Below are 27,804 nucleotides of genomic sequence, written 5' to 3'. Positions count from 1 at the left end.
CTCTGTCATGGGATGTGTTAGATTGTACTATTTGAATTGAAAATTTGGAAATGGATTTATTAGAGCATCTTCAGTCTTGACTCAAATTTGAATCCAAATTTTTATTCAAATTTGGGTCAAAATATTCATTTTGAGGCAAGCCCACTCCAATGACAAAATAAACTTTTACCCAAATTTACAATTTTTTTTATGTTTCAACGGTACATCTTCTTCTTCTTGTCCCCCCACGCCATCTCTCTCTCTCTGCATTGCCGACAGTAATTGACTCCTCCAAACCCCCCCTCTCTCTCGAAATTTGTACTCCCAATTCTCAAACCTCAGTCCTCCTTACGGTTCATACTCATCCATTGATCAAATTTGAAAACCACAACGGTTGGTTGAGAGAGAGAGAGAGGGGGACTGGGTTTTATGAAGTTTGTAGGACAAAAAACCAAAGGACTAGGGTTTATTAGCAAAGAAATAGCCATTGGAAAGGAGAAAGTAGCTATTGAAAAAATGGGAAGAGGCTTGGATTGTCTCATATTTAGGCAAAGGAATGGGTAAAACTCAAAAATGGAGATGGGGATGGGTTTGGGTTTGGGTCATGATTGGATATGAATTTTTGAGAGTTTTGCCCAAATTTTGAATTTGGGTCAATATTGGAGATGCTCTTAATGGACTAGAAAAGGTAAGAGAAATGATCTTCGAACTAGATTTTTTTTTTTTCATTACTATATAGAAAGTCTTTAATCCTCTAGGGTTTTTTTTTTTTTTTTAAAGAAAGGAAGCCCAAAATAATAGTCCAAAACCAAATTCGATGGCCAAGTGAAATATTATGAACCATGAGTCTAAATTAAGAAAAAAAATCAAACTTTCACGCAGTTTTTTAATGCAAACTCTGTCGGAGAAGACAAAAAGGAAAAAAAACTAAAAGCAAACATAAGGAAAGGAAGTAGCGTATCCACGGCTGTGACTGAGTGGCGTCGAAATTTGCAAAAGAACCTCCTTCAAAGTTGAGGGCACATTAATTGACAAAGACATTGCGAGAAGTTTTGAGGTTGATTCTATTATCGATGCTTTTGACGGAATGAAAGAGCATCACAAATTCACAATTCAAGATGTCTCACTTTAGTAAATAGACTAAATCAAAATTACTCTTTTTTTTAGTTTTCCACGTGCATATGACAAACATCACTTATTATAATTTTAGGTATGTTATTTTTTAATTTTTTCTAAAGTCGAGTTTCATTTTCTAAGTTAGGTTAGGGTTTTTTTTTTTTTTTTCCCCCAAGCGGTATACACCAACAGGGATCAGGAGAAAGTTAGTAAGTTAAGTCTACAAGGGATTCAAAGGCTGTCAATAGCCTTAAACTACAAATGCTCACGACGGGACTCAAACCATGACGTTCCAATAAGAAATACCATTGGGCTACAAGTCCTTCGGCAGGTTATGTATCTTGCCTGTGCTAAAAAAAATCCAATTGATTAGTAAAAAGTGGTTGATTTGGTGTCACCCGATGATTATGAGTGGCATTAGGAAATTACATAAACCCATATTCTTTTCCATTTGGCTTTTTTTAATAGTCTTTAGAATGATCGATGAGATTTGATAGCAGCCCACATGCAAATCATTCTTTAACACACCCGTGTAAGTTCAAAGCTCTTTTTTTTAGCATAATTCCAAAGTTCAATTGGTTCTTTATTTGGTTGGTTAGGGAAAACACTTTTTGTTAGGTGAATCCCTCCGACAAATCTTTCGACACTAATCTTTTCCTCTCTTTTATAGTGGAGTATTAGTTTATAACTCAGGTGATTTGCATCAGCTTACACGCACTTGAAAAATCTTTTTTTTTTCTTTTACCTTTTAAACCATACTAGATAGTAATTTGTAGCACTCTCCCAGTTTGATTTAACGACTAGGGCCGGCTATTAAACGAGTAGGGCAGTTGATTGTATAAGTATGGTTTAAGAAATTTAACAATTTGTAAAAATATGTTCAAATTTGGCTTGGTTATGAGACGATCCAATTTCGAACAAGTCTTAATCGAGCCGATCCCGAGCACAATAAGTGAAACATGCAGAACATTAGTTTGTTCGAGCTTGGTTTAAAAAATTAACAAGCTAAAAAGAATATTCAAGCTTGATTTGTTTATGTAAAAAAATCCGATCTCAAACAAGTTTTTAATAAGCGAACGAAACCTCAAACTATTCTTGTTTTTCATTTATACGTCCTATTAGCAACGACCTCAAATTGCATTTACAGAAGGAGAGTGATTTTTGCACTTAAAATCACTTTCAAAAGAGAATGTGGTTAATAATTTGGGGACTGTGAAAATCACTTCCCTTCACAAAGAACTCTCTTTTAAGGGTCGTAAGCGGGTGAGTCGAAAAGGCCTTGAAGTCAAAACCGAGGCTTGTCGTGGGCATTTTGTTTTGATGGGCCGATCGGGCCAGGCTCTGTTCGGCAAGTGTAAGAACGTCCCAACCGCTGGTTAGGCTCAAGAGGGCTAGGAGAAAGGCTGTGGGCCGAATTTTTCAAAGCCCTTGTAAGCTTTGACAGTTTTGTTATGCTTCTTTTTTGTTTTTTTTTTTGGTACAAAGGAAGTAAAAAAAAAAACAGCTACACTCTCTCAAAAGCCACTCCTCTCATATCCGCCTCCAAGAGTGAGATAATGTCATCCGGGGGGATAATATGCGACACCATACGGTCCTTTTGATCTACTTCCATGTTGACAAGCCTATCTGCCACCTTATTTCCCTCTCTAAGCGTGTACCTCAGGGTGCATTCTATAATATTCATGAGGGCTTTACATCCTTTGATGAGCATTGTGTGGGGTGAATTCTGAGGTGATTCCCCAATAGTTTTGTTATGCTTCTTGTTTTTTAGGGTACAACACAAAAGTAGTAGTTTATTTCTTCTTAATTTAACTGGCCATCAAAAGTAAAAAATCATAATTTTTGTTTTGATTTGTGAGTATGATTGTTTGCGGGGTGCTCTGGGTACAACAAATTGTATCGGAATGACTATTTGATTCTACTCTTACTTGAAACATAAATTCCTCGTAATGGACGACCATTCAAGATTTCTCAAAAATCAAATTCGGAGTAGCTAATATTTCAACGACGTCACAGACTGAAATGCTATATAAGATGTGCAAGTACTTATTCAAATTTTACAAAATCAAAGGAAAATACCACACAGAACATGATCTTACATAATTTTGTGATGCTTTTCCCTTCTATTTTTCATTGGACATTTTGTTCACATGGAGGTAACAAGCATATTCAGCTCTCATGTTTCTGGAAAGCGGGAGGACCTGTTGTGCACAGACGGACGGTAGAGATGATGCATGACTAGGATGTTGTGCACCTCTGAAAGTTACAAATCTTATTGTTTTCAAGCTTTATACTGACTATCTATAGTATACTTCCAAGTAAGCTCTTTGTTGCAGCTTAGAAGAACCTTAGGTCTTTAAAACTACTAAATAGCATCCTTATAGGAAGCTATTAATTTGTAGGGCTCCAAACTCCAAAGTAGGCTTGTCAATGAATTAGATTCGGTTTGGAATTGGATTAAATTTGTCCCACTGACAGGCCTAAAGCAGAATTATGCTCTATCTTTTTTGCTGCTGACTTTGGTCAATGAGAGGGTGCTGGTGCGGGCGCCGATGAATTCGAAGTCGGAAATAAGGTGGAGAAGAATTTTTCAGCAAGAATTGCACTCGCAGCATCAGAAGGGTGGAACGCATCCCAAAAAACGTAGTCGGCCCGGTTTTTGCACAACTTTGAGTTAGGCAAGCATAGCCCTCCAACGCTCGTGTCAACATTGCAGCAGGATGTGTTGGAGATCTTAAACCCCAATCCCAGATCAAGAAACAATAATAACATTCAATCAGAATTACACTTTTTTTTAGGAGTTTTGAACAAAATCTAGAGTTATCATCTAAAAATCCTTCGGTACAAGTACCTCCAAATCTTTGGAGGTCCCTGCAGTTTTTTCCATTGGTTACTTGTCAAGCCATACTGGACCCTCTCCAATAAAAACCATTCAAGTTTTAAAACTCGTCGATTCAAAAAATTATGTCCCGATCGAGTATCAAGAAATATGATTTTAGGACATTTATCTTGAACAAATTATGTTGGCGCACTAGATTTTTTTTTTTTGGCATGATCGGCGCACTAGATTGAGACCCAATTATCTCAAGATAAATGTGTTGCGATCATTTCGTGATAGTGATACGATCCACATGATTTTCAGGACAATTCATGTTCTCGACGAGTTTTGAAGAATAAACGGTTCTATTTGATGAGGTGAAGCCCAAAAAAGGCCAACGAAAGTCTTAAACCTGAGGGTCCGGTCTCTTTCAGGGACTGGAGAGAATCCAAGACCTTCGTGATATATATATATATATATATATATATATATATATATGCCAGCTTACCGTAGGTGGTAGGGTTGTTTATCAAATCCAGAACTGATTGGTAAGTGTCTGCAAATGTTAGTTGTGCATCGGGAAGGTGTCGATTCAAGGATGCCATCAGATTCTGGACTTTGGAATTGAACTGCAGAATCCATTGGTTCACTTGCTTCAGGCACTGCCCATTCCTTGATTTCACCCTTTGGGAAGGGATGCAGCCCAAGGGACCAAGCCCGTGGAATACCATCTTTCTTGCTCCCAGTTGATGGAGTCTCTGTTACATGAAAGCAATCACACACGGGTACACACATTTGTAGCTGTCAGATTGAATCTGAATATTCACCTACGAAACACCCCGATACCTACACCGGCCTCACGTACCCAGACACAACACGATACTCTCAGGACACTTGCCAGACACACGTAAATATTATATGTACTCTATTCGTTAGTATTTCATTTTGTTTAGTCAAACTAGTTGTGGACACTTTTGGACTTGAAGTGTCCCTAGCGTGTCCGTGTCCTAGTTTTTGGAGAAATGAAGTATTCGAGTGAATAGTGTTGTGCCCCGTCAGTGTCGGTGATTCTTAGATTCTCACCACAACATATTTTCAAACAAACTTGAAGAAATCCAAAAACTGTTAAGACACGGTAGAGGGGTTAATTACCATAAGTTGTTGCTCTATGGTTAAAATTAAAAGTCCCACAAACTCGTCATGGGTATATTGCTGCGCGTCTGCTAAAAATGGCTGCAAGTAGTTGTTGACATAGTCATTGCTACCTGCAGAAGCAGAAGCACGGAAAAGGGTGTTAGACGGAGTATAATTTTGTTCCCCCGTGCGCGAACATTGCCCACTTTGTCTCGGACCCATACCGAGCCCTGCTCAATGAACATTGCCCATTTTGCTAGTTTTTAGTTCAATTTTATTTGTGGGGTTTTGGTGGTTGGTTTTCACTTGCTCTCTCTCATGGTTGGCCAACTCACGTCTCATGAGAGTCAGCAATGTTAGATTTGTTAGGTTCTTTTCTCCCTTGAGAAGATGGGCTTGCCATGGTTTTCCCAAAGGAATGTTTTAATTAGCAACATAAAAAGATCCACGTGCGACATCGGGCATTAGTTAATGTATACAAGAAGTGCCTTGACATGTGTAAAAGTTGTATAGAATTTGAGAATGTGTATTCATATTCGCGAAATACGCATTAAATTATAACTTCCTTACTCTTGGTGAGTATTAGTCTTACCTATATACGCAGTTGTTAGCGCTGTCCAATATTCAATGTTCTAAAAGGCGGTCACCTAGGCGCTAGGCGGCAGGTTGCTGCCACGATTTTCCTCTAGGCGGTTTGTTTAGGCACTCGGGGAGGCTAGGCAGGCACCTAGGGTTTGGACACTCTCAAAAAAAAAAAAAAACCTTAATTGCCTGGCGACCTAGGCGCTTGGCGGTGGGTCACCGCCCGATTAACGCCTTTTAGAACATTGCCAATATCCACCTGCACATCAACATATTCCCACAATATTCAGCAAAATAATTACAGAAGAGATCAAAGCAAAGGAACTGGTGTGTTCATCCCCCCAACAATCCCACCGCAGAAGGAAAAACAGCAGACAATGAAAATTCAACGATTCAAACCTATACAGGCACTCTGCTGAAAATAGCTACTCAAGAGCAGCCGGGCTTCCAACTCCTGCATCTAATAATTCTTTTAACCCCAAGAAATGTTGAGTAGATGTGAGAAAATTGTATAATTAGCTTACTTAAAGGAGTAATTTCTACTGGCTACCTTGCGTCTTTACGGCTCTGTTTGGAACTTAGGAAAAGTGATAGAAAAAAAAAGGAAATTAAAATTTTTCCCTCCAATTATTTGGATTGAAGAGAAAGATGAGAGAAAATAAAGAATTCTAGTTTTGTAAATAGTAAAATTTCCTTCCCAATTTCCCTATCTTTTTATTTCCCTCAATTTCCGTCACTTTCCCTCAATTCCAATTTCCCTCAATTCCAAACAAAGCCTACAAGTAGTGCAGTGTCTTTTGTAACTCGGTGACTAATTCGGGCACCAATCTCGCCATACAATTGCCAGGATCCAATAGAAGTGTGGGTGTCCCGTCTGAAACGGTTTGATATAGTAGAGTGTGAGACTTTTTTTTGTCAAATGAGTTGTAATTTAATGTTCCACACTTTTTTTTTACAAACTTAATGTATTTCGAAATCTTATCTAACGATATTCGATCAACGTGATTTTTTGGCGCTATCAATGTTTTCGACGAGTTTTAAAAAGTGAATGGTTCCGATTATTATTGTGGATCCGAAAAGGCCCACAAATGGTCCTCCGAACTGATTGGAGACCAACTGGTCTGGACCGTTGCCCGTCTCGGAGACCTGAATCGAAGCTCGCTCGCTCTCTCTCACCAATGGCAACTCTCTCCCTCCTCTCTCTCTTCCTCCTCCTCCTCTCTCTCCACCTCATCCTCCGCCCCCGCCCCGTCGAGATCCCTATCAAGGACCGCCACGTCTTCATCACGGGCGGATCGAGCGGCATCGGCCTCGCCATGGCCACCAGTCCGCCTCCCAGGGCGCCCGCGCCCGCAACAAGCTAGAGGAGGCCCAGCGCGCGATCTGCCTCGCCACCGGCATCGACGTCGCTGTCTTCAGCGCCGACGCGCGCGACGTCGAGGCCGTCAAGGCCGGGCCGATCGACGTGCTGGTGTGCAACCAGGGGGGTCTTCGTGCCGTCGGAGCTGGAGAAGCAGGAGATGGAAGGGGTGAAGTTTATGATCGACGTGAATTTGATCGGGACGTTTCATTTGGTCAAGGCGGCTCTGGATGGGATGAAGAAGAACCGGAGTGAGCGTGGACCGGGTTCGATTGCGTTTATGTCCTCGCAGGCCGGCCAGGTATACTCAGACTGGGATGCATTCTTTTGATTTACTGTTGGGGACCTTTGGGTCTGGATGTTTATGAATTTTAGATCAATAGATTTGACATTGTTCTCATTGTTCTGCAATGAGGATAGCTCCAATGTAAGATTTGGTAGCTTGCTGAGTTATAAAACAAGCATGCGTGAGTAAAAGCGGAAGCACGAGCTTGAAATCATGTTTTTCGAAAACGAGTTTAAATTCTTTCTGCCGGCATTAAAAACAATGGGTGAAACGCCACCCTCATTGTGGGCCCCACCCTACGTTTATAAAATACATATGTGTGAGCAAAAGCAGGATCATGAGCCTAAAAGCATGTTTCGAAAACGAGTTTAAATTCTTTCTGTCGGCATTGGAAATCGTGGGTTTCCCACCACCGCTACTGTGGGCCCCACCATAAGTTTATTGTTGTACTATGAATCACCGACACCTCTAGAGGTCGAAGTATCGCAGTGTCGGGACACGTATGGGAAACGCTACATGGCGTGTCCCATAATTTAATTTAAATTTTTTATGGGGACACGGGAGGGACACTGATGGGGACACGACAGGGACCAAATTATAATTTTTTTAAAATTTTTAGGGGCCAAATGTAATTTTTAAAAAAATTGAGGTCACTGTAATTTTTTAAAATTTTAGAGCCAAATTGTAATTTTTTTTTAATTTCTGGGTGTCAAACTAAAATTATTTATTTATCTATATAAATAAATAAATGGCGTTGCTATTCGTAGCCCTCTATTTTCTCCCATAACCCGTTAAAAATTTTCAATTATACTCGACAGTTAGTTACCGAAATTGATATATATTTTAAGCATCCAATTACCGAAATATAATATTTTTTTCAACAGCTATTTACCGAAAGTTGAATATATTTTCGACACGTAGTTACCAAAATATAATCTTGTTTTCAACAGCAATTTACCGAAATGTTATTTATGATTTTCAACAACCATTTACCGAAATGTAGTGGGCTATGGGAGAAAATAAAAGGTTGCGAATAGCGGCATCCAAAATAAATATATACATGGCGTGTCCCCCATCGTGTCCGTGTCCCCATTTTTTAGAATTCTCGTGCCTTCGTGTCTGTATCCGTGTCCGTATCGATATTCGTGTCCGTGCATCATAGTTGTTGTAATATGGACTGTCCATCTTGTCAGGCCCGACAAGTTTAAATTCTTTGTTGCAGTCCGGCCAGGGAAAGACTCATACATTCTTTTGTTTTACTGTTAGGATCTGTTTGGTTTTAACTGTAGATTTCATATCAAGAGATTTTTTTTTTATCCGCATATCAAGAGATTTGAAATAGTTATTTGATGAGGACTTGGAGATTGATTTTGAGAGCTTTATTATTTGGAGGGTAGGCTTCAAATATATGCAACATTAACTTCATGATTGGGCAACACTTGCAACACTTATGCCTATTTATTTTTTTCTAGTTCTGAGTTGTTATCTTTTGTTTTATTTTTCGTCAAAAGTTTTGGCACTAAGGACAATAAAGATGGTTGTTTCAAACTTTTTTCTTTTTTCCTGAATTTTTTAAAATTTCTTAGACTATCCTCGTGGAGACTAAAATAACAATAATTGATGGTAAAGCTAATAAAAATTCAGTAAGGACAAACAGAAATACCAAAACATTAATTTAGCAAGAACAGGGCCTTACTAGTAGCTTTTGCCTTTTATTCTTTTCAGCTGTTGATCGACTTTTGCAGCTCCTGTTGTTGTGCTTATGTTATAGGTGTTGACTAGGAAAGTTTGTACTCCTCTTGACATAGATGCAAGTAAGGCCCACTCACAAGTGAGGCTACAAACTGCTCTAACATCAGTAGAGTAATCTTTTACTAGCTTTATTGCTTTTCTGGTCTTCAATAGCTTGGAACGTTTTTGAAACACGCTTTCAGGCTCCTCCTTCTTAATAGCTTTATTGCTTTTCCTGTCTTTTAGTTTGGAATGTTGTTGAAATGCGAATATATCCTTCCTATTGTTCTAGTAATGTTGGTACCAAGTAACCAGCATGTTAGATAATTTTAAGCATTACGATGGACTTTGTGGGGTATCAATTGTTACACGAATAGAACTCTTTACTAGTACCGTTTATCTCGTTATTTAAAATTGGTTTCATTTACAGGTAGGCATATATGGCTACATTGCTTATTCAGCTAGTAAATTTGGCCTCAGGGGCATGGCAGAATCATTGCAACAGGAAGTTATTGCCGATAATATTCACGTCTCCCTAATATTTCCCCCGGACACTGAAACCCCTGGTTTGGCAGAAGGTTTGGGATTCGATCCTGTTTTTCTAGTGGCAGCATAGTTTTTGCAAATGCAATTTGTTGTTAGGTTGCGATGCAACACAAGCCTCTAATTTTTTGTTTATAAAGTACACAGATGCTGCTCCTCCGTATTAAAATTTAGTTAGTAAAATTTGGTTCTTGATTCACTCAAACATCTTGATGGTCACTAATTGTCCAAAAACTTGAGTTGTTTGGACCTGAACCCAACCATGTATATCTAGCCATCCAACACCCTCCCTCATATGCATCTCTCTGTGTAAGTGGAGATGCAAAGATCAACACAGGTAGAGAAGAATAGTCATGCCCATGAAGAAGAAGACAGGTCTAACTAAAGCTGGAAAAGATGCTTACAAAGACATTGGAACCCAATACCTCTCTGATATCTAAGATGAGAAATCATGTCCAATCACCTCTTGTCCCTATAACACGAGAGTTTAGTAGCTAATGGGTCCACCATTGTATATCAAGCAATCTAATGGTTTCCGAAGTAGATTACCTAGCTAGCTAGCCCTTGCTCAACTAAATACTGCTAAACCATGTGACCCTACCAACTATTCTTCATGATATCTCTCAACTTTATAATTTGTGATGTAGCTTCCCTTATTAGAAGTTCAAGCTATTGAGAAATGGGAATGATATTGTAAGGCCTTCGTGCCTTACAATTTGTGAATTGTTTCTTAGGGTGCTTTTGAAAAGGTTGTTCCAGGGAAGTGGGGAAGTATTAAGGAATTTAAATAAGCCTTCTGGATTTGAAAAGTGATTAGGCCCCAATGGCAAAATAAATATGAAGAACCTTTGAATCAAGTGCTTCTCTACTCGACTCAATATGCCTTTATTACCACCTCTTATAGCTCAACTTGTTTCCTGTGGATCTCAGACCTTCATAGTATTTCTCGATTTTGCTCTATTTCTTTTAGTGCCTCAAACCTCAATCTAGTCGGTCGAAGTATTATCATACCATCTCAAAGAGCTTTGCCTTATTTTTGCTTCATTTGGTGCCCACTTCTAACAGACCTATGTTATATGCTGTTCTTATAGTATCTTTTTCAGAGTACCACTCCTGCATTCTCATTGCAAGTTCCTCGATTCTTAAGCATGTTGTTTCTTTATCACCCAAAATTTCATGGCACGCGTTATAGTAGGCTATTAGGCTTTATAGCAGTCTAAAACGCTTCCTTGCACTAGATGCCACTTTCTTTGCTTGCGAAATCAAGGCACATCTTCATCCTATTTCTTCTTTTACACTAATTTTGACTCCAATTATTTCCCCTTGGTCCTACTCCCAAACCTTCTGATCTTAAAGCGTCCCTACAATTCTACCTTGGATTATCACACATCTTGCTTTTTCAGCTAAAATTGTTTTGCGGATAAATACATGCATGATACATCATAGGGTATAGTCATCTTTCATACCCCAGGCTATTCTACTGCTTCACTACTTACAAAATGCACCTACCCTCCATAACGGACCTATATTCTTTTGTTTTCTTCCATCTGTTTGTTACACACGGGCGTGCATATAAATTTGGGATGAGAATATGTTTGGGGGGACACAAAAAGTGCAAGAAACAGTTGTTTGTCATTAACCTTAGAAGCTTGGAGTGAGGAAACAGGTCAAAGAGATGAGAAAGAGAAAGAGTAATGGAAAGGGAAGTGGCAGTCACTTTACTGTATTGTTGATCGCCAGGACTAGAGAGAGAGAGAGGGAGAGAGGGAGTAGGGTATGTGAACTATGTGGGCGAGAGAGAGGTCAGAAGTGGGAGGAAGGGTATCTTGAGAGCATTACTTATACAGCGGACAGTAGCAAACACCCAGAGAGTTGGCAGAGGGATGCTTTCCGGAGAGCGGTGGTTGTGGCGCCCGGAGAGGTGGGCAGAAATGAAGTGGTGGGATGTTAATGAAGACTGTTGTGTGAAAATGCTGCGAAATTGGCCTGAGAGAAAGTGGGTTGTCCACTGTTTGGGGGCTTAGACGGAAGTGTAAAACTAATTTGCGTATCGGAAAGACTGCCCTAAGGCCTGTATCCAACATGTCAATGTGGCCTTGCGTTTCAGGGAGACGAATTTTGCCCACTTTTCAGGTCTCAGAGAGACGTGAAAACACATAAAAACACTAACCTGGAGCTGAAAAAGAGATGTACCTTCAGGTCTCAGATGTCCATTGCATTTTGGGCTATTACAACTTGCACCACAGAATTGCCATCACTTCGAAAATTCACTTCCATTACATCAAAATACTCTACACAACCCTAAAGGAATGAGAAAGTCCCGCAAAGTGGAAGAAAAGCCCGCATAGAGTAGGACAAACCAGAGAACAATGACCTCACAACGGAGGCCCAACCAAAAAGAAGAACAATCCTCCAAAAGGACAACGCGGTGGAATTGTCACGCCCCGCCCCGCAAACGGCACCCAATGTGGGCCCGAGTCGACGCGACCACGTGACATTCCACACCAAAAAAAAAACCAAACCACACCTCACAACCTGTCAGAATAAACACCCAGCGGAAGACTTATCACCTTAACATAAAAATGAGTCGACGTATCGACCAACCAACCACGATCTCACACAACTAAACAACAATATAGTTTTACAATACTTTAAAAATTTTACACTTTAATACGTCCACCGACGACTTATTTATAACTTACATAAATCAACTTTTTTGTTTACTACCTACAACCAACTCGTTCATCCACATCATCTAATGCTAGCCCAAACACTTCTCAACACGATGACCGGTAGTGGACCCACTCTACGCAACCTGCTACCTGGCAGACCAAAAAGGAAAGCCAGAGTGTGTGAGATATAGAAATGCTCAACAAAATATAGCAACAACCGAATAAATAACAACCAAAATATAAATTCTCAACATATCTGAGATACTCAAATGTACATAACAAATATAATCACCACATCTTCCAATTACAACATAACAGTAATATCCAACAGCTAAAAGATAATCTCAACTTGTCAACAGTTTATCGAGAAATTAAGAGCAACACCGGGCACATAGCCAATAATTTGAGGCATAAAGCCTTTTGGCATTAAGCCAATCACCGGGCACACAGCCAATAGTTTAAGGCATAAAGCCATATGGCATAAAGCCAATCACCGGGCACACAGCCAATAGTTTAAGGCATAAAGCCAATCACCGGGCACTAAGCCAACAATCAAGTTCAATTCAATATAGAACAACATATATGAATCAAACACTCACATATCATAAGCTAAACAACAATAGCATGATATACACTCACCATTACAGCAATATCTCATTAAAGATAACCATATCGAAAGCTTACTACGATTAGCAAGATATACATTCACCACCACAGCAACATTTTATTGGGAAGAACCATATCAGACACACTCACCTTTGCATCGACCGAGATATACACCAAACTTACGGTTTCGGCACCTCCTATTTGACCGGCTTGTTACCTAGCCATAAGCTACCATATTAGCATATGAATTCCTTGGAATGTTTAAGTAAATATATGATACACCCCATAATACATTCACCACGCTAACAAGTGTCAAATGAGCTTAACAATGCCACCAACACCCCTAAACCATTTAACAATCATTTGATACCAAATTATAAAACTAATAAGGTATTAGACAATACCCAACAAATACAAATATGTCCATCTTAAGGCTTAGAAGTGCCCCCAATTCAACGTAAGAGTATAAATATGATATAACTCTTAAAATCGATTTGAAATCATGACCATCCTGTTGTATTTCGACCATAACTTCTTATTGATTTAGAACCAGGTCGTCAGACTACCACCATTAAAAAGTACACCTCTGGTACATGAATTTTGATATAAAATTTGTCCTAAACGGAGTCTGAATGACCAAGATACGCTCAAATGAAGTTACACATCTAAAGCAGAATTCACAGTTTTCAGCAGAACAGTCTGCGATCGAAAGCTCATTAAAAATCACATACTCAATATTTTCCAATAATACCAACACCCAAACATCACCAATTGATCAATGTTTAAGACTCATGAGAACCCATGTCCACCCAGCATGCTTAAACTTGAGGAATTTCATGACGAACACAAGCCAAAAGCTGTCCAGAATTTCAGAAGTACCAAAACCTGAACTTTAATTCAAAAACTGCTATAATCTAGAAAGAGCCATGATAAGTGCCAAAATATACATATTTTGGCCCTCCAAACTACATTTATTAGTCATCTATTCTTGTTACTTCATAATTATTTTGTTCATTTTTCTGTTTATAGGTTGCTCGAGCTCGGTTTCCAAGATTTTGGATAAAAGCAGAAGTTAAGAGAAGTCTGGGGTTAAAGTGCAAAGTGCTTTAAAGTTGAATTACTGAATTCTATTACATATATAGCCCAATGGAGCTTTGTGTAATTATTGCATGTTTTACACTATATAAAGAATGCAACACTGACTGCGGCAGCAGCCAGAGGGGAAGAACGGGGAATTGGGTTTTAACGTGAACAGAAGCTTTGGACGAGGACGTGCGTAAGGAGCCGATGTTGGAGATTAAATCAAGATATTCCGATTCTCTTCTCTCCATGAGCAACTAATCCCTTCTCTTAGGGTGTGATGAAACCCTAACCAAGTAACTATGTTTTTATGTTGATTTTGGATTTCGATTGCCGAAACGATGGTTGTATAACATTGAGACTTGTTTTTATGATTCACTATTATTCTTCCAATCTAGTATTATGTATTTGTTTTCTGTGATTGCAAATACATAGTTATACACCGATATTCTTTGTGCATGAAATTGAGAATTAGAATAATCTATGCCTAGAAAAGACGAATTGTGCCTAGATTAATTAGTCGAAGACGATTCGTGCCAACCGAATATAGATTATGTCCGGTTTTCAATCACATGCAATTTTCTTGGCGATATCACTAGGGCTTGTAGCTTTTAGTGAATCAATGTCGTTTTGGTAGTCGGTTTCTTAAATTAACATAATCGTTTGGTTACGAAGTTAGGGTGGATTCGAAACCCTAAGACCTTTTTCCATATTTGAAGTCAAACATCTCTCTTGCTTTTAATTACTTAGATAATTTAGTTAATCAAAATCCAATCACTCTTTCTTGAATTGAATTAGGAATTAATTTTAGAAATACAACAACTTAGCCTCTTGATCTCCGTGGTACGATACCTGGACTTAAACCACTATTCTATTTGAATTGAGGTTTTCGCTCAGTTTTAATTATTTATTTTTGGTGTGAAAAACGACCTACCAAAAAACGACCTACCAAATTTGGTAGGTCGTTTTTCACACCAAAAATAAATAATTAAAACTGAGCGAAAACCTCAATTCAAATAGAATAGTGGTTTAAGTCCAGGTATCGTACCACGGAGATCAAGAGGCTAAGTTGTTGTATTTCTAAAATTAATTCCTAATTCAATTCAAGAAAGAGTGATTGGATTTTGATTAACTAAATTATCTAAGTAATTAAAAGCAAGAGAGATGTTTGACTTCAAATATGGAAAAAGGTCTTAGGGTTTCGAATCCACCCTAACTTCGTAACCAAACGATTATGTTAATTTAAGAAACCGACTACCAAAACGACATTGATTCACTAAAAGCTACAAGCCCTAGTGATATCGCCAAGAAAATTGCATGTGATTGAAAACCGGACATAATCTATATTCGGTTGGCACGAATCGTCTTCGACTAATTAATCTAGGCACAATTCGTCTTTTCTAGGCATAGATTATTCTAATTCTCAATTTCATGCACAAAGAATATCGGTGTATAACTATGTATTTGCAATCACAGAAAACAAATACATAATACTAGATTGGAAGAATAATAGTGAATCATAAAAACAAGTCTCAATGTTATACAACCATCGTTTCGGCAATCGAAATCCAAAATCAACATAAAAACATAGTTACTTGGTTAGGGTTTCATCACACCCTAAGAGAAGGGATTAGTTGCTCATGGAGAGAAGAGAATCGGAATATCTTGATTTAATCTCCAACATCGGCTCCTTACGCACGTCCTCGTCCAAAGCTTCTGTTCACGTTAAAACCCAATTCCCCGTTCTTCCCCTCTGGCTGCTGCCGCAGTCAGTGTTGCATTCTTTATATAGTGTAAAACATGCAATAATTACACAAAGCTCCATTGGGCTATATATGTAATAGAATTCAGTAATTCAACTTTAAAGCACTTTGCACTTTAACCCCAGACTTCTCTTAACTTCTGCTTTTATCCAAAATCTTGGAAACCGAGCTCGAGCAACCTATAAACAGAAAAATGAACAAAATAATTATAAAGTAACAAGAATAGATGACTAATAAATGTAGTTTGGAGGGCCAAAATATGTATATTTTGGCACTTATCACACCCCCCAACTTACACTTTGCTAGTCCCGAGCAAAGGAAACAATAAGATAAATTCGAACTACGCCACTTTCGTAGGACTCACGATTGCACTTAGCCCGTGCAACAAGCCTTTTAAACCCCTAGGCGATCCCTAGAGGACGAGTGGAGTCTCGTGAGGGTTTACAGTAATGAACTCCCACAAACACTGTGAATCTTTTTCACATGAGACCAAAAAAAACTGTATGACAACTCATCGATATCTCAAGCAAAGAAAATGAAACCATCGCAGAAACATACTAAACAAGAGTAGTTCTAGAGGCTATCAAATCATAAAAATAAACCATGGCACCTACATTTAACGTGTTTGAATAAGGGCCTCGGTCGCAAGGTGAGTAACAACTAAAAATTCTCTCCGGACCGAGTCTCGACTTCAAATCTCACCATGTCATGCACTCAACAAATGAATTCACTCGAAACAAGGTGCATTTTATGTACTCTCAACATGTACGGGTGGAAGTTATGCAACTTGAAAACAAAGTACTCCGCACACAAAGACACGAAAGAATGCTCTATAAACTGGACAAATGATCTCATGAACGAAATGCAAGCATCGGAAACTCTTTCTTTCCATCAATCCACATCTCATTGCCCCTAGGATAAAATAGGACTTTCAATTCTGGTTAAAGCATTAGGTAAGGGAAAATGTATTAAGGCTAGGGTAAAATATTCAAGTGTCTGAGAATAGGCTCACAAAATAACTCATCTAGGGCATGTTTTTTCACAAAGTGCCCTCTTCTCATTCTCTTTTTTTTTTTTTTTCAACTTTGCCACATCTCTCTTTCCTATCCTTCAACATCCTTTCAAACTAATATCAATTACACATTCTTCACTAAGCTTGGTGTCCTCTTTTTTTCAATTCAAAGTTTTTTTTTCTTTTCTGGTTCATATCCTTTTTTATTTTTTTCTTTTGATACTTTTTGAAGGACTACCATAAACAAAGCTCTATGACCAACTCCGCTTACCCCATCTTTTGTTAATAGTTCACCTCCACATAATTAATTAAGCCTCCTCAAGACACATTATAGATGGTGGAGTTTAACAAGAAAAAGATATCATGCGAGAGGCTCAAATGGGCTCACAAATGATAAATGAAAGAAAGAAACGAACCGGCCCAAAGTGTCAAAGATGGCCTATGATCCTCTCCTAGGGGCAACACAACCATGCAAATTTTCGAACCCAAGAGAATAGTCAATGCTATTAATATGTTCCCAATACTTGACAACAAAGATAATGAGATCAACTACGAATCTGCTCTTTTGTGACAATAAGAGTTTATGTGACACCTCTCCAAGAAAAGGTAAGGCTCTAAACTCACATGGGCATATAAGTCTCCACTAAACAAGCCATTAAGAACAGTCAGTATGCATCTCACAAAGCGACCAAAGCCCACATAAACGTGAAGTGCAAAATTGCTAAGAATAAGTGCCATGACAAATTTCTCGTGATAAGCTAGCAAAAAGAACTACAATGCCATAGAGATATCCAAGCAATGATCATCATATCTCAGCTCAATCAACCAAGAATTAATCTCAACAAGTTTCAATTCTCATGCAAAAATAATCCAACTATTTTTTCAAAAATTTTCAATTTTTTAAACTATGAAGCAATGTGATCTTTTCCCCCAATTACACCATTCAATGTCCTCATTGAAACCATGAACATGAAAAGATAGGACAAATAGAAAAAGAAAGGAAAGATACCACCTCAAACAGGAGTGACTATGCATGGTATAATATAGCGAGAGGGAGACCCTCCAATGTGAATGGACGAACCTGCAAAATGTTAGCCTCCACAACAACAAAATATAAAAAAAAAATAAAAGCAAACAAAAGAATAGAAAATAAGAAAAACAGCAAAAACATAAGAAGGAATCAATGCCTAGAACAAAGAAAAGCTTATAGAAAACTTGGGTTTCCTCCCAAAAAGAGCTAAGTTTACTGTCTTCAGCCAGACGTCGCGAAAGCTCAAAAGTCTAAATATCTAGGGTCGAACAAATCAATAGACTCAACCACCTCCCCATCTGAAATACCATCCACATACGGCTTCAAACGTTGGCCGTTAACTTTAAAAACTTTACCATTACGTGGATTCCGCACCTCTACTGCACTATGGGGAAAAACTTGCACAACAATGAAAGGACCATCCCATCTAGACCGAAGCTTACCGGGAAAGAGACGCAACTTAGAATTGAAGAGCCACACCTTTTGGTTAGGCTCAAAGGACTTACGATTAATATGCTTATCATGGAAAGCTTTTGTCCTAGCCTTGTAAATCTTAGAACTCTCATAGGCATCATTGCGAATCTCATCTAACTCATTAAGTTGGAGTTTTCGAGTAGAACCAGCTGCATCCATATCGAAGTTCAATCTCTTTATGGCCCAAAACGCGCGATGTTCCAACTCAACCGGTAAGTGGCACGCCTTACCAAAAACCATCCGATAAGGAGACATGCCAATGGGAGTCTTGTAGGCTGTTCGATAGGCCCACAATGCATCATCTAGACGGAGAGACCAATCCTTACGGTCGGGTCTAACCATTTTTTCAAGAATACTCTTAACCTCTCTATTGGACACTTCGACTTGACCACTTGTTTGAGGATGATAAGGAGTGGTTACCTTATGAGTGATCGAGTACTTTCGCACCAAAGCCGCGAAGTGTTGATTGATAAAATGGGTACCCTCATCACTTATGATTGCCCGCGGAAAGCCAAATCGACTGAAGATATTACTTTGTAAGAACTCGACCACCACCTTGTGGTCATTAGTCCTAGTAGCTACCGCTTCCACCCACTTTGAGACATAATCCACCGCCACAAGAATATATTCAAAACCAAATGAGGACGGAAAAGGACCCATAAAGTCAATACCCCACACATCAAAGATTTCCACAATAAGAATAGAGGTAAGTGGCATCATGTCTCGACGCGACATGTTCCCGGTTTGCTGACACCTCAAGCAATTTCGACAGAACTCATGTGCATCTTTAAATAGAGTTGGCCAATAAAAGCCACTCTGCAAGACCTTAGCGGCAGTCCGCTTTCCACTGAAGTGGCCGCCACACTCGAGAGTATGACAAAACTTAAGAATACTATGGAATTCACTCTCAGGGACGCATCTACGAATAATTTGGTCTGGGCAATACTTAAACAATTCTGGATCCTCCCAAAAATAGAACTTAACTTGTGCAAAGAATCGGTCCTTGTCTTGCTTGGACCAATGTGAAGGGATTTTGCCTATAGCAAGATAGTTCACTATGTCAGCATACCATGGGGGATTGACCTGTGACACTGCAAAAAGTTGCTCATCCGGAAATGAGTCCTTGAAGGGAAGAGGGTCACTCAAGGTTTCTACCAGGATCCTAGACAAATGATCCGCTACTGAATTTTCAGAACCTTTCTTGTCTCGAATCTCATAATCAAACTCTTGTAGCAAAAGGATCCATCGAATTAGCCGAGGCTTAGTGTCTTTCTTTGAGAGCAAATACCGCAAAGCGGCATGATCGGAGTACACTAATACCTTGGATCCTAAGAGATATGAACGAAACTTATCTAAAGCAAAAACTACTGCTAGCAACTCTTTTTCAGTAGTAGTGTAATTCAATTGCGCATCTGCAAGAGTCTTGCTAGCATAGTAAATGACATGAGGGACCTTGTCCACCCGTTGTCCTAATACTGCACCAACTGCATAGTCGGATGCATCGCACATAATCTCAAAAGGGAGGTTCCAGTCAGGGGACTGCATAATCGGGGCAGACGATAGTAAAGCACGCAGCTTCTCAAAAGCTTGCAGACATGCTTCGTCAAAGACAAAAGGAGTATCTTTGGCAAGGAGTTCACACAAAGGTCGAGAAATCTTGCTAAAGTCTTTAATGAAACGGCGGTAAAAACCTGCATGCCCAAGGAATGATCGGATTTGCTTAACTGAAGTAGGGGGTGGAAGCCTAGAGATGAGATCGACCTTGGCCTTATCAACTTCTATCCCTCTCTCAGAGACAATGTGGCCTAACACGATACCTTCTTGAACCATAAAATGGCTCTTCTCCCAACTCAAGACTAGGTTTGTCTCCTTGCAACGTTGAAGAACTTTAGACAAGTTTTGGAGACAACACTCAAAAGATGTCCCAAACACAGAAAAGTCATCCATAAAAACCTCAAGAAAATCTTCCACCATGTCAGAAAATATGGCCATCATGCATCTTTGAAAGGTCGCAGGTGCATTACAAAGTCCAAATGGCATCCGCCGGTAGGCAAAAGTACCAAAAGGACAAGTGAAGGTGGTCTTCTCTTGGTCTTCTAGGTAAACAGGCACTTGGTTATATCCTGAATAACCATCAAGGAAACAATAGTAGCTTTTGCCTGCTAACCTCTCTAGGATTTGATCAATAAAGGGCAATGGGAAATGATCCTTCCTAGTCATGGAATTCAATTTTCGATAGTCTATGCATACGCGCCAACCAGTGGTGGTGCGCGTGGGAACCAATTCTCCTTTCTCATTTTCAACAACAGTTATGCCTGACTTTTTGGGCACCACTTGGGTAGGGCTCACCCACTTGCTATCGGAGATGGGGTAAATGATACCCGCATCAAGCAATTTCACAACTTCCTTCATCACAACCTCTTTCATATTCGGATTCAATCTCCGTTGCATCTCACGAGTAGGTTTCGCATTATCTTCGCAATATATGCGATGCATGCAAACAGAGGGGTCAATGCCTTTCAAGTCCACTACAGACCATCCGATGGCACCCTTGTGCTCTCCAAGCACCCTCAAAAGTTGACTTTGTTGGTCATCAGTCAAGTCAGAAGCAATGATAACAGGTAAGGTGTCCTTCGGACCTAAGAAAACGTACTTGAGTGTAGACGGAAGTGGCTTCAACTCAAGTTTGGGTGGACACTCAATAAAGGGAAGAGCCGGTGTACTAGAAAGATTAGGCAATGGCTCAACTACGGCTTTCCAAGGGGGAAAATCCAAGAGAGGTGAAGCATCAAGTAGAGCATTTACCTCCTCAATAGACTGGTCTATATCAAATTTGTTAAAGCCAAAATGAGTCAAACATGCCTCTAATGGGTCCTCATTAAGAATATAAGGTAGTGCCTCCTCTACTAAGTTATCAATCATGTCAACTGCAAAGCAGTCCTCCTCTTGATGAGGTTGTTCGGAGGCATTGAAAACATTTAAGCGCAAGGTTTGGTTACCAAAGGAGACATCCATCGCCCCAGTCCTACAATGGATGCTAGCATTAGCTGTAGCTAAGACGGGCCGACCGAGTATGATAGGTGTTTGCTTCCTAAGGTTATGCACTGGTTCCGTGTCAAGTACTATGAAGTCAGCAGGAAAATAGAAGTTTTCAACCTTGACAAGGACATCTTCTATAATGCCACGTGGCACCTTAATCGACCTATCAGCTAATTGGAGGGTGACCGACGTGGGCTTCAACTCACCAAGCCCGAATTGCTCATAAACCGAATAAGGGAGCAAATTGACACTGGCTCCCAAGTCTAAAAGTGCTCGTTCAATGGAATGATTACCAATAACACATGAGATAACTGGAGCACCTGGGTCTTTGAGCTTAGGAGGAGTGTTATGCTGGATGATAGAGCTCACTTGTTCGGTGAGAAGGACCTTTTTGGACACATGAGTCCGAGTTTTGCGCTTTTGGGTGCAAAGGTCCTTGAGAAATTTTGCATACGAAGGGATTTGCTGAATGGCATCAAGCAATGGGAGATTGATTGTCACCTGCTTGAACACCTCCATCATATTTTCTATGGTAGCACCTTTCTTACCAAGAGGAGAAAGAGAGTCAAGCCGGGTAGGGAATGGTGCTTTGGGTACATAGGATTCTGGAGTGGGGCTCGATTGAGGAGGAGAGAGTGGATCCTCTCTCAAAGGTGATTGGTCTATTGTAGCCTCAGAACTCTAGGAGTTAGTGATGGACTTTTCCAAAGTACCCTTGTTGCCCTCAGGTCTAGTGTCCAGCACACGCCCATTTCTTAGGGTCACTACTGCCTTGGCTTGCTCATGGTAAGGATCATTCACTTGTGCATTCTCCATGGCATACTGACCCTTAGGATTGCCTATTGGTTGACTCGGTAACCTACCCTCCTCTCGTCGACTGAGTGCATTAGCAAGCTGCCCCATTTGGGCCTCTATCTTTGAAATTGATTGTGTATGAGAGTTGACGGTTTGTGTGTTCGCCTCAAGTTTACGAGAAGTAGCCTCAAGCCCTTAGAGGGCTTGCAGCACCTTATCCTCAAAATCAGAGTTTCTTTGAGGTGAAGGAGTATTATGGTACTGATATGGCTGCAGTGATTGGGTCGGATGGTGGGCTGAAGGATTGGCAGAGTTGGTAAACATAGGCCTTTGGGGTGGAGCAGGAGAATTGCTCGGAGCTTGTTGTTTCCAAGAGAAATTTGGGTGATTTCTCCATCCCGGGTTGTATGTATTAGAATAAGGATCATTACCGGGTCTGGCAAACCCTTGAGTAGCATTAACGTGCTCTTGAACAAACTCGGGGAATTGGGAAGCCATATGGCACTCACTCACAAAGTGAGAAGGACTCGAACAAATTGCACAAGCCTCCTGAAAATATGAAGGCTGAGAAGGTGGAGAAGGAACTTGACCAAGGGATAGAAGCTGGTCAAATTTTTTTGTTCAAAGCAGCCACTTGGTTAGAGAAATCATTGGAGTGCCCAACCTCATAAATCCCTCTTTGCTGTTGGGAATTTGAGGCAACCATATTAACTCTTCTAGTGGCCGAGGCATGTTGTTGGGAATTATTACTTAGGTTATCAAATAACAACCATGCCTCGTCCGGGGTTTTAAGCATAAAAGTCCCACCACAAGAGGCATCAACCATTTGACGGTGCCGTTCAGACAACCCGTCATAAAAAATACGAACTAACTGCCACTTAGGAACTTCGTGGTGGGGACACTTTCGAGTAAGCTGACTAAGCCTTTCCCATGTCTCATGAAATTGCTCGCCATCAACCTGAGAAAAACTCGTGATAGCTTGCCTATACAGGATTGTCTTACCTATGGGAAAGTACTTTGTAAGGAATTCCTGCTGTAATTGGGCCCAAGTAGTGATAGACCCAGTTGCCAAGGAATTAAGCCAATCTTTGGCTCTATCCTTAAGGGAAAAAGGAAAAAGTTTCAGCTTAAGGGCATCATCAGAAAAGTTTTGAATTTTTACAGTGGAACTTTTCTCAACAAATTCATCAATATGCTTGAAAGGATCCTCATTGTCAAGCCCATGAAAGGATGGGAGCATCTGAAGAGTGTGAGACTTGATCTCATATTGAGCTGCTGTGATAGTGGGCAACAAGATGCAAGAAGGTGATGTGTATGCAGGGGGAGCAAAGTACTCCCTCAATTGTCTATCCTGGTTCTCTTGATTAGCGCGTAATGCCATGATTGAAAGTGAGTCGCTAGGTCTATTGGGACGTTTAATTGCTCGAATAGCCTTAAGGGTCCTCTCTAACTCAGGGTCAATAGGGATTAAGTCTCGATGACAAGACCGACGCCCTTGCATATGAAATTAACACCACTCTACGTGCAACAAGTATAGCAACTGGAAAACTTTTTTTATTTATTTATTAAGGGAATAGCAATATAAACTAACTACTGCAATAACAGAATTAAACTAATTCACACTTAGTAACTCTAGTAGTGCTAATGCGGTAATTAAGACTCACAGTGCTCTTTGGAGTAATTTTTTTTCCTGGAAGCAAAGGTAGCAAAGCCAAGCTCTTTAAGTCTCCTCTGCAGCTATAAGTTAAAATTTCTGATGTGAAAGCAAGTAACCTGCACTAGAAGAACTAGACGAAACAATTAAACGAACAAAAAGAATAACTAAAAAAAAGAAAAGAGACTAAGCTAGGAATTAAAATAAGAACCAATTTTCAAAATAAACAACCGTGCTTTTGATCCCCGGCAACGGCGCCAAAATTTGGTAGGTCGTTTTTCACACAAAAAATAATTAATTAAAACTGAGCGAAAACCTCAATTCAAATAGAATAGTGGTTTAAGTCCAGGTATCGTACCACGGAGATCAAGAGGCTAAGTTGTTGTATTTCTAAAATTAATTCCTAATTCAATTCAAGAAAGAGTGATTGGATTTTGATTAACTAAATTATCTAAGTAATTAAAAGCAAGAGAGATGTTTGACTTCAAATATGGAAAAAGGTCTTAGGGTTTCGAATCCACCCTAACTTCGTAACCAAACGATTATGTTAATTTAAGAAACCGACTACCAAAACGACATTGATTCACTAAAAGCTACAAGCCCTAGTGATATCGCCAAGAAAATTGCATGTGATTGAAAACCGGACATAATCTATATTCGGTTGGCACGAATCGTCTTCGACTAATTAATCTAGGCACAATTCGTCTTTTCTAGGCATAGATTATTCTAATTCTCAATTTCATGCACAAAGAATATCGGTGTATAACTATGTATTTGCAATCACAGAAAACAAATACATAATACTAGATTGGAAGAATAATAGTGAATCATAAAAACAAGTCTCAATGTTATACAACCATCGTTTCGGCAATCGAAATCCAAAATCAACATAAAAACATAGTTACTTGGTTAGGGTTTCATCACACCCTAAGAGAAGGGATTAGTTGCTCATGGAGAGAAGAGAATCGGAATATCTTGATTTAATCTCCAACATCGGCTCCTTACGCACGTCCTCGTCCAAAGCTTCTGTTCACGTTAAAACCCAATTCCCCGTTCTTCCCCTCTGGCTGCTGCCGCAGTCAGTGTTGCATTCTTTATATAGTGTAAAACATGCAATAATTACACAAAGCTCCATTGGGCTATATATGTAATAGAATTCAGTAATTCAACTTTAAAGCACTTTGCACTTTAACCCCAGACTTCTCTTAACTTCTGCTTTTATCCAAAATCTTGGAAACCGAGCTCGAGCAACCTATAAACAGAAAAATGAACAAAATAATTATAAAGTAACAAGAATAGATGACTAATAAATGTAGTTTGGAGGGCCAAAATATGTATATTTTGGCACTTATCAAGCCACGACACAACCCAAACATATTCAGAAAGATATACGAGTCTAGTTTTTGAATCAAGAAACGGTGCGTAAAACCGATATCCGAGCAAGAAGTTATGCCCGTTTTTCCAACACATGTCTGTGCTGTCTGCACAGACGCGAATCAGACACCAGTTTGGTTCATGATTTTTATCTTTTTCCACATTGCTCAGAAAATTCTGAAATTTTTACAGCATAAACTAAACTCACAGAGGCATCTACAGTAAAATTATCAGAAAATCACATGATAGGAACGTCAATGAGAAAAATTCGTCAAAACAGGACAAATTATTTACTTGTTCAAACACAGTTATGCATGCTCATCATATACACGAATTTTCTGGAATAAAACTCAACTCCAACCTAAAAACCCTTCTCCCATGGCTTCAATTCAGAGCATATTAGATGCAGAATAAGAAACCTAGCATGAGAAATATAAAATTTAACACTTAAAAAGATGAAGATTACCTAATTAAGATTCAAAACCCTTAATCCCTTTCTTCCTTCTTCTTCTCTCCTCACGGCTGATCTCTCTCTCTCTCTCTCTCTCTCTCTCTCTCTCTCTCTCTCTCTCTCTCTCTCTCTCTCACGTTGGTACAAACCTTTCTGATGGGTTTGTTCTCTTTTATTTTTTTCTTTTGTTTTAAAAGATCACACACACACACAACACCACACCATACACACGGCACACATGCACCATTCTAATAAAAAAAAATTGCACTCCAGCCCTTTAGGTTATTAAATATAACATTTAAGCACCTCAATTAAAAAGGACGTTACAGGAATAGTCCCCCAAAGGAATGAGAAAGTCCCACAAACGGCGAAAGCCAGTGATAAACCATCGGACAACGCGGTGGAATAGTTGAGAAGAAGTGGCCGGTGCTGGTGGTATGTGGAGGATGAGAATGTGGGGGTGATGGTGGAAAAGAGAGAGGGAGAGGGAGATCACCCACGAAGGGGAGAAACCCCTCCACTGCAACCGTCGCATAAAAGTTTAAAACCCTTGTTGCATAGTACTAGGAGGATACATGGGCTTCGGGCCCACTACGCCTTCTCGAACCTACCAATAATTTACAGGGCTTGGAATTTTTTAGTCTACTTTTAGATGGGCTAGTTTAGGGTGGGAAAAGCTCTAGGCCCAATTACGATGCAAAATGTGTCCAAAACGGTAACAAAGGAGTTCTGTATGGCCCGTTGGGCTAGTGGAAAAGAGGCTGGTTCCGGGCCAGGCCAGGCCCATCTTAAAATCATGCACGGGCTAGCTTGATTGTCGATTAGCTATATATAAAAGAATGATTGGAAAAGACCAAATCATGCACGTACGGTCGTTGTTTTAGTTTTTGAAAAATGGAAGATAATAATGTCTGGAATGATTAGAAAAGACCAAATCATACACGGTCGTTGTTTTAGTTTTTGAGAAATGGAAGATAACAATGTCTGGAATGATTGGAAAAGACCAAATCATGCACGGTCGTTGTTTTAGTTTGCAAAATGAAAGATAACAATATCTGGAATGATTGGAAAAGACCAAATCATGTCTGGAATGATTGGAAAAAATCAAATCATGCACGGTCGTTGTTTTAATTTTTGAGAAATGAAAGATAACAATGTCTGGAATGATTGGAAAAGAGCAAATCATGTCTGGAATGATCGGAAAAAACCAAATCATGCACGGTCATTGTTTTAGTTTTTGAGAAATGGAAGATAACAATGTCTGGAATGATTGGAAAAGACCAAATTATGCACGGTCGTTGTTTTAGTTTGAAAACTAAAAGATAACAATGTCTGGAATGATTGGAAAAGACCAAATCATGTCTGGAATGATTGGAAAAAACCAAATCATGCACGGTCGTTGTTTTAGTTTTTGAAAAATAGAAGATAACAATGTCTGAAATGATTGGAAAAGACCAAATCATGCACAGCCGTTGTTTTAGTTTTTAAGAAATGGAAGATAACATTGTCTGCCATCTTTTTTTTTATTTTTTCTAGAAGACTAGGTTGCATAACTTCACGGACATTGTCCTCGTCGTCGTTCTTCTACTTCCCGAACATGTTCTCCGCTTGCTGCTGTGCCTTTGGATGGAGAGAGAGAGAGAGAGAGCGGGGGGGGGGGGGGGGGGGGCGGCGGGGGAGACACAATGGGCCCCCAAGGGACTGAGCCAGCAGGATATAATGTGGACTAGGGAGAGAGAGAGCGGGGGGGGGGGGGGGGGGGGAGGGGGGCGGGGGAGACACAATGGGCCCCCAAGGGACTGAGCCAGCAGGATATAATGTGGACTAGGGGGAGGGGTGTCCAAATTATATCCCTCTGCGAGGGATAAAATTATCCTGGCTAGAACATATCCGGCTCTCCCTTGCAAACAAACCCCGGATATAACACAAGCCGAATTTCCATATCCAGGTCAATGCTATATCCGGCTTCCATCTCCCACTGCCAAACAGGTTGCCATTGAATAGACAAAAAGTATGCATGTAGGAATTGGTTATCAAAGTTTTGTTTATTTAGCATTACTGTTTTCAAAAAGTTGAGTAGTACCCCAAAAAAATTGTTCGGTCCGCGGATCTAGAATTTAAAAATAATGCTTCTCTACGAAAAAGACCTTCAAAGTTTTTGGCTCCGGTTACTAAATATCAACGAGTTCTTTTAACTTATCAAAACAATTTGAAATTTTTCTTGATAAAATGCGTTCTTTTTAATTTCTCGTTTTGCGAACTGAACTACATACTGTAGTATTTTTTTTTTTGATATGTAAGGAGT

General features: G+C 39.7%; 1 protein-coding gene, 1 long non-coding RNA gene and 1 pseudogene across 2 annotated transcripts; 1 reads left to right on the top strand and 2 right to left on the bottom strand.

The window, feature by feature from the left end:
- Positions 1–4,278: 4,278 nt before the first annotated feature.
- LOC131303162 (GDSL esterase/lipase At5g37690-like) lies at positions 4,279–6,465 on the bottom strand. Its single transcript, XM_058329950.1, has 4 exons — positions 6,454–6,465; positions 5,819–5,888; positions 5,066–5,178; positions 4,279–4,671 (listed from the first exon to the last, which is right to left on the bottom strand). Exons 1-4 carry the CDS (start codon positions 6,463–6,465, stop codon positions 4,279–4,281), a joined length of 588 nt encoding a protein of 195 aa, XP_058185933.1.
- The window catches only part of LOC131304061 (3-dehydrosphinganine reductase TSC10A-like), a 46,450-nt pseudogene continuing 23,979 nt past the window's right edge, over positions 5,334–27,804 (top strand).
- On the bottom strand, positions 12,091–25,672 carry LOC131304062 (uncharacterized). Its single transcript, XR_009192294.1, has 3 exons — positions 25,515–25,672; positions 12,978–13,044; positions 12,091–12,371 (listed from the first exon to the last, which is right to left on the bottom strand). It is a non-coding gene; the product is annotated as an uncharacterized LOC131304062 (long non-coding RNA).

This window comes from Rhododendron vialii, chromosome 10a (genome assembly GCF_030253575.1).
Source record: "Rhododendron vialii isolate Sample 1 chromosome 10a, ASM3025357v1".
Lineage (NCBI taxonomy): Eukaryota > Viridiplantae > Streptophyta > Magnoliopsida > Ericales > Ericaceae > Rhododendron > Rhododendron vialii.
The sequence above is the reverse complement of the archived record's forward strand: the minus strand, read 5'-3'. Positions and strand labels throughout refer to the sequence as shown.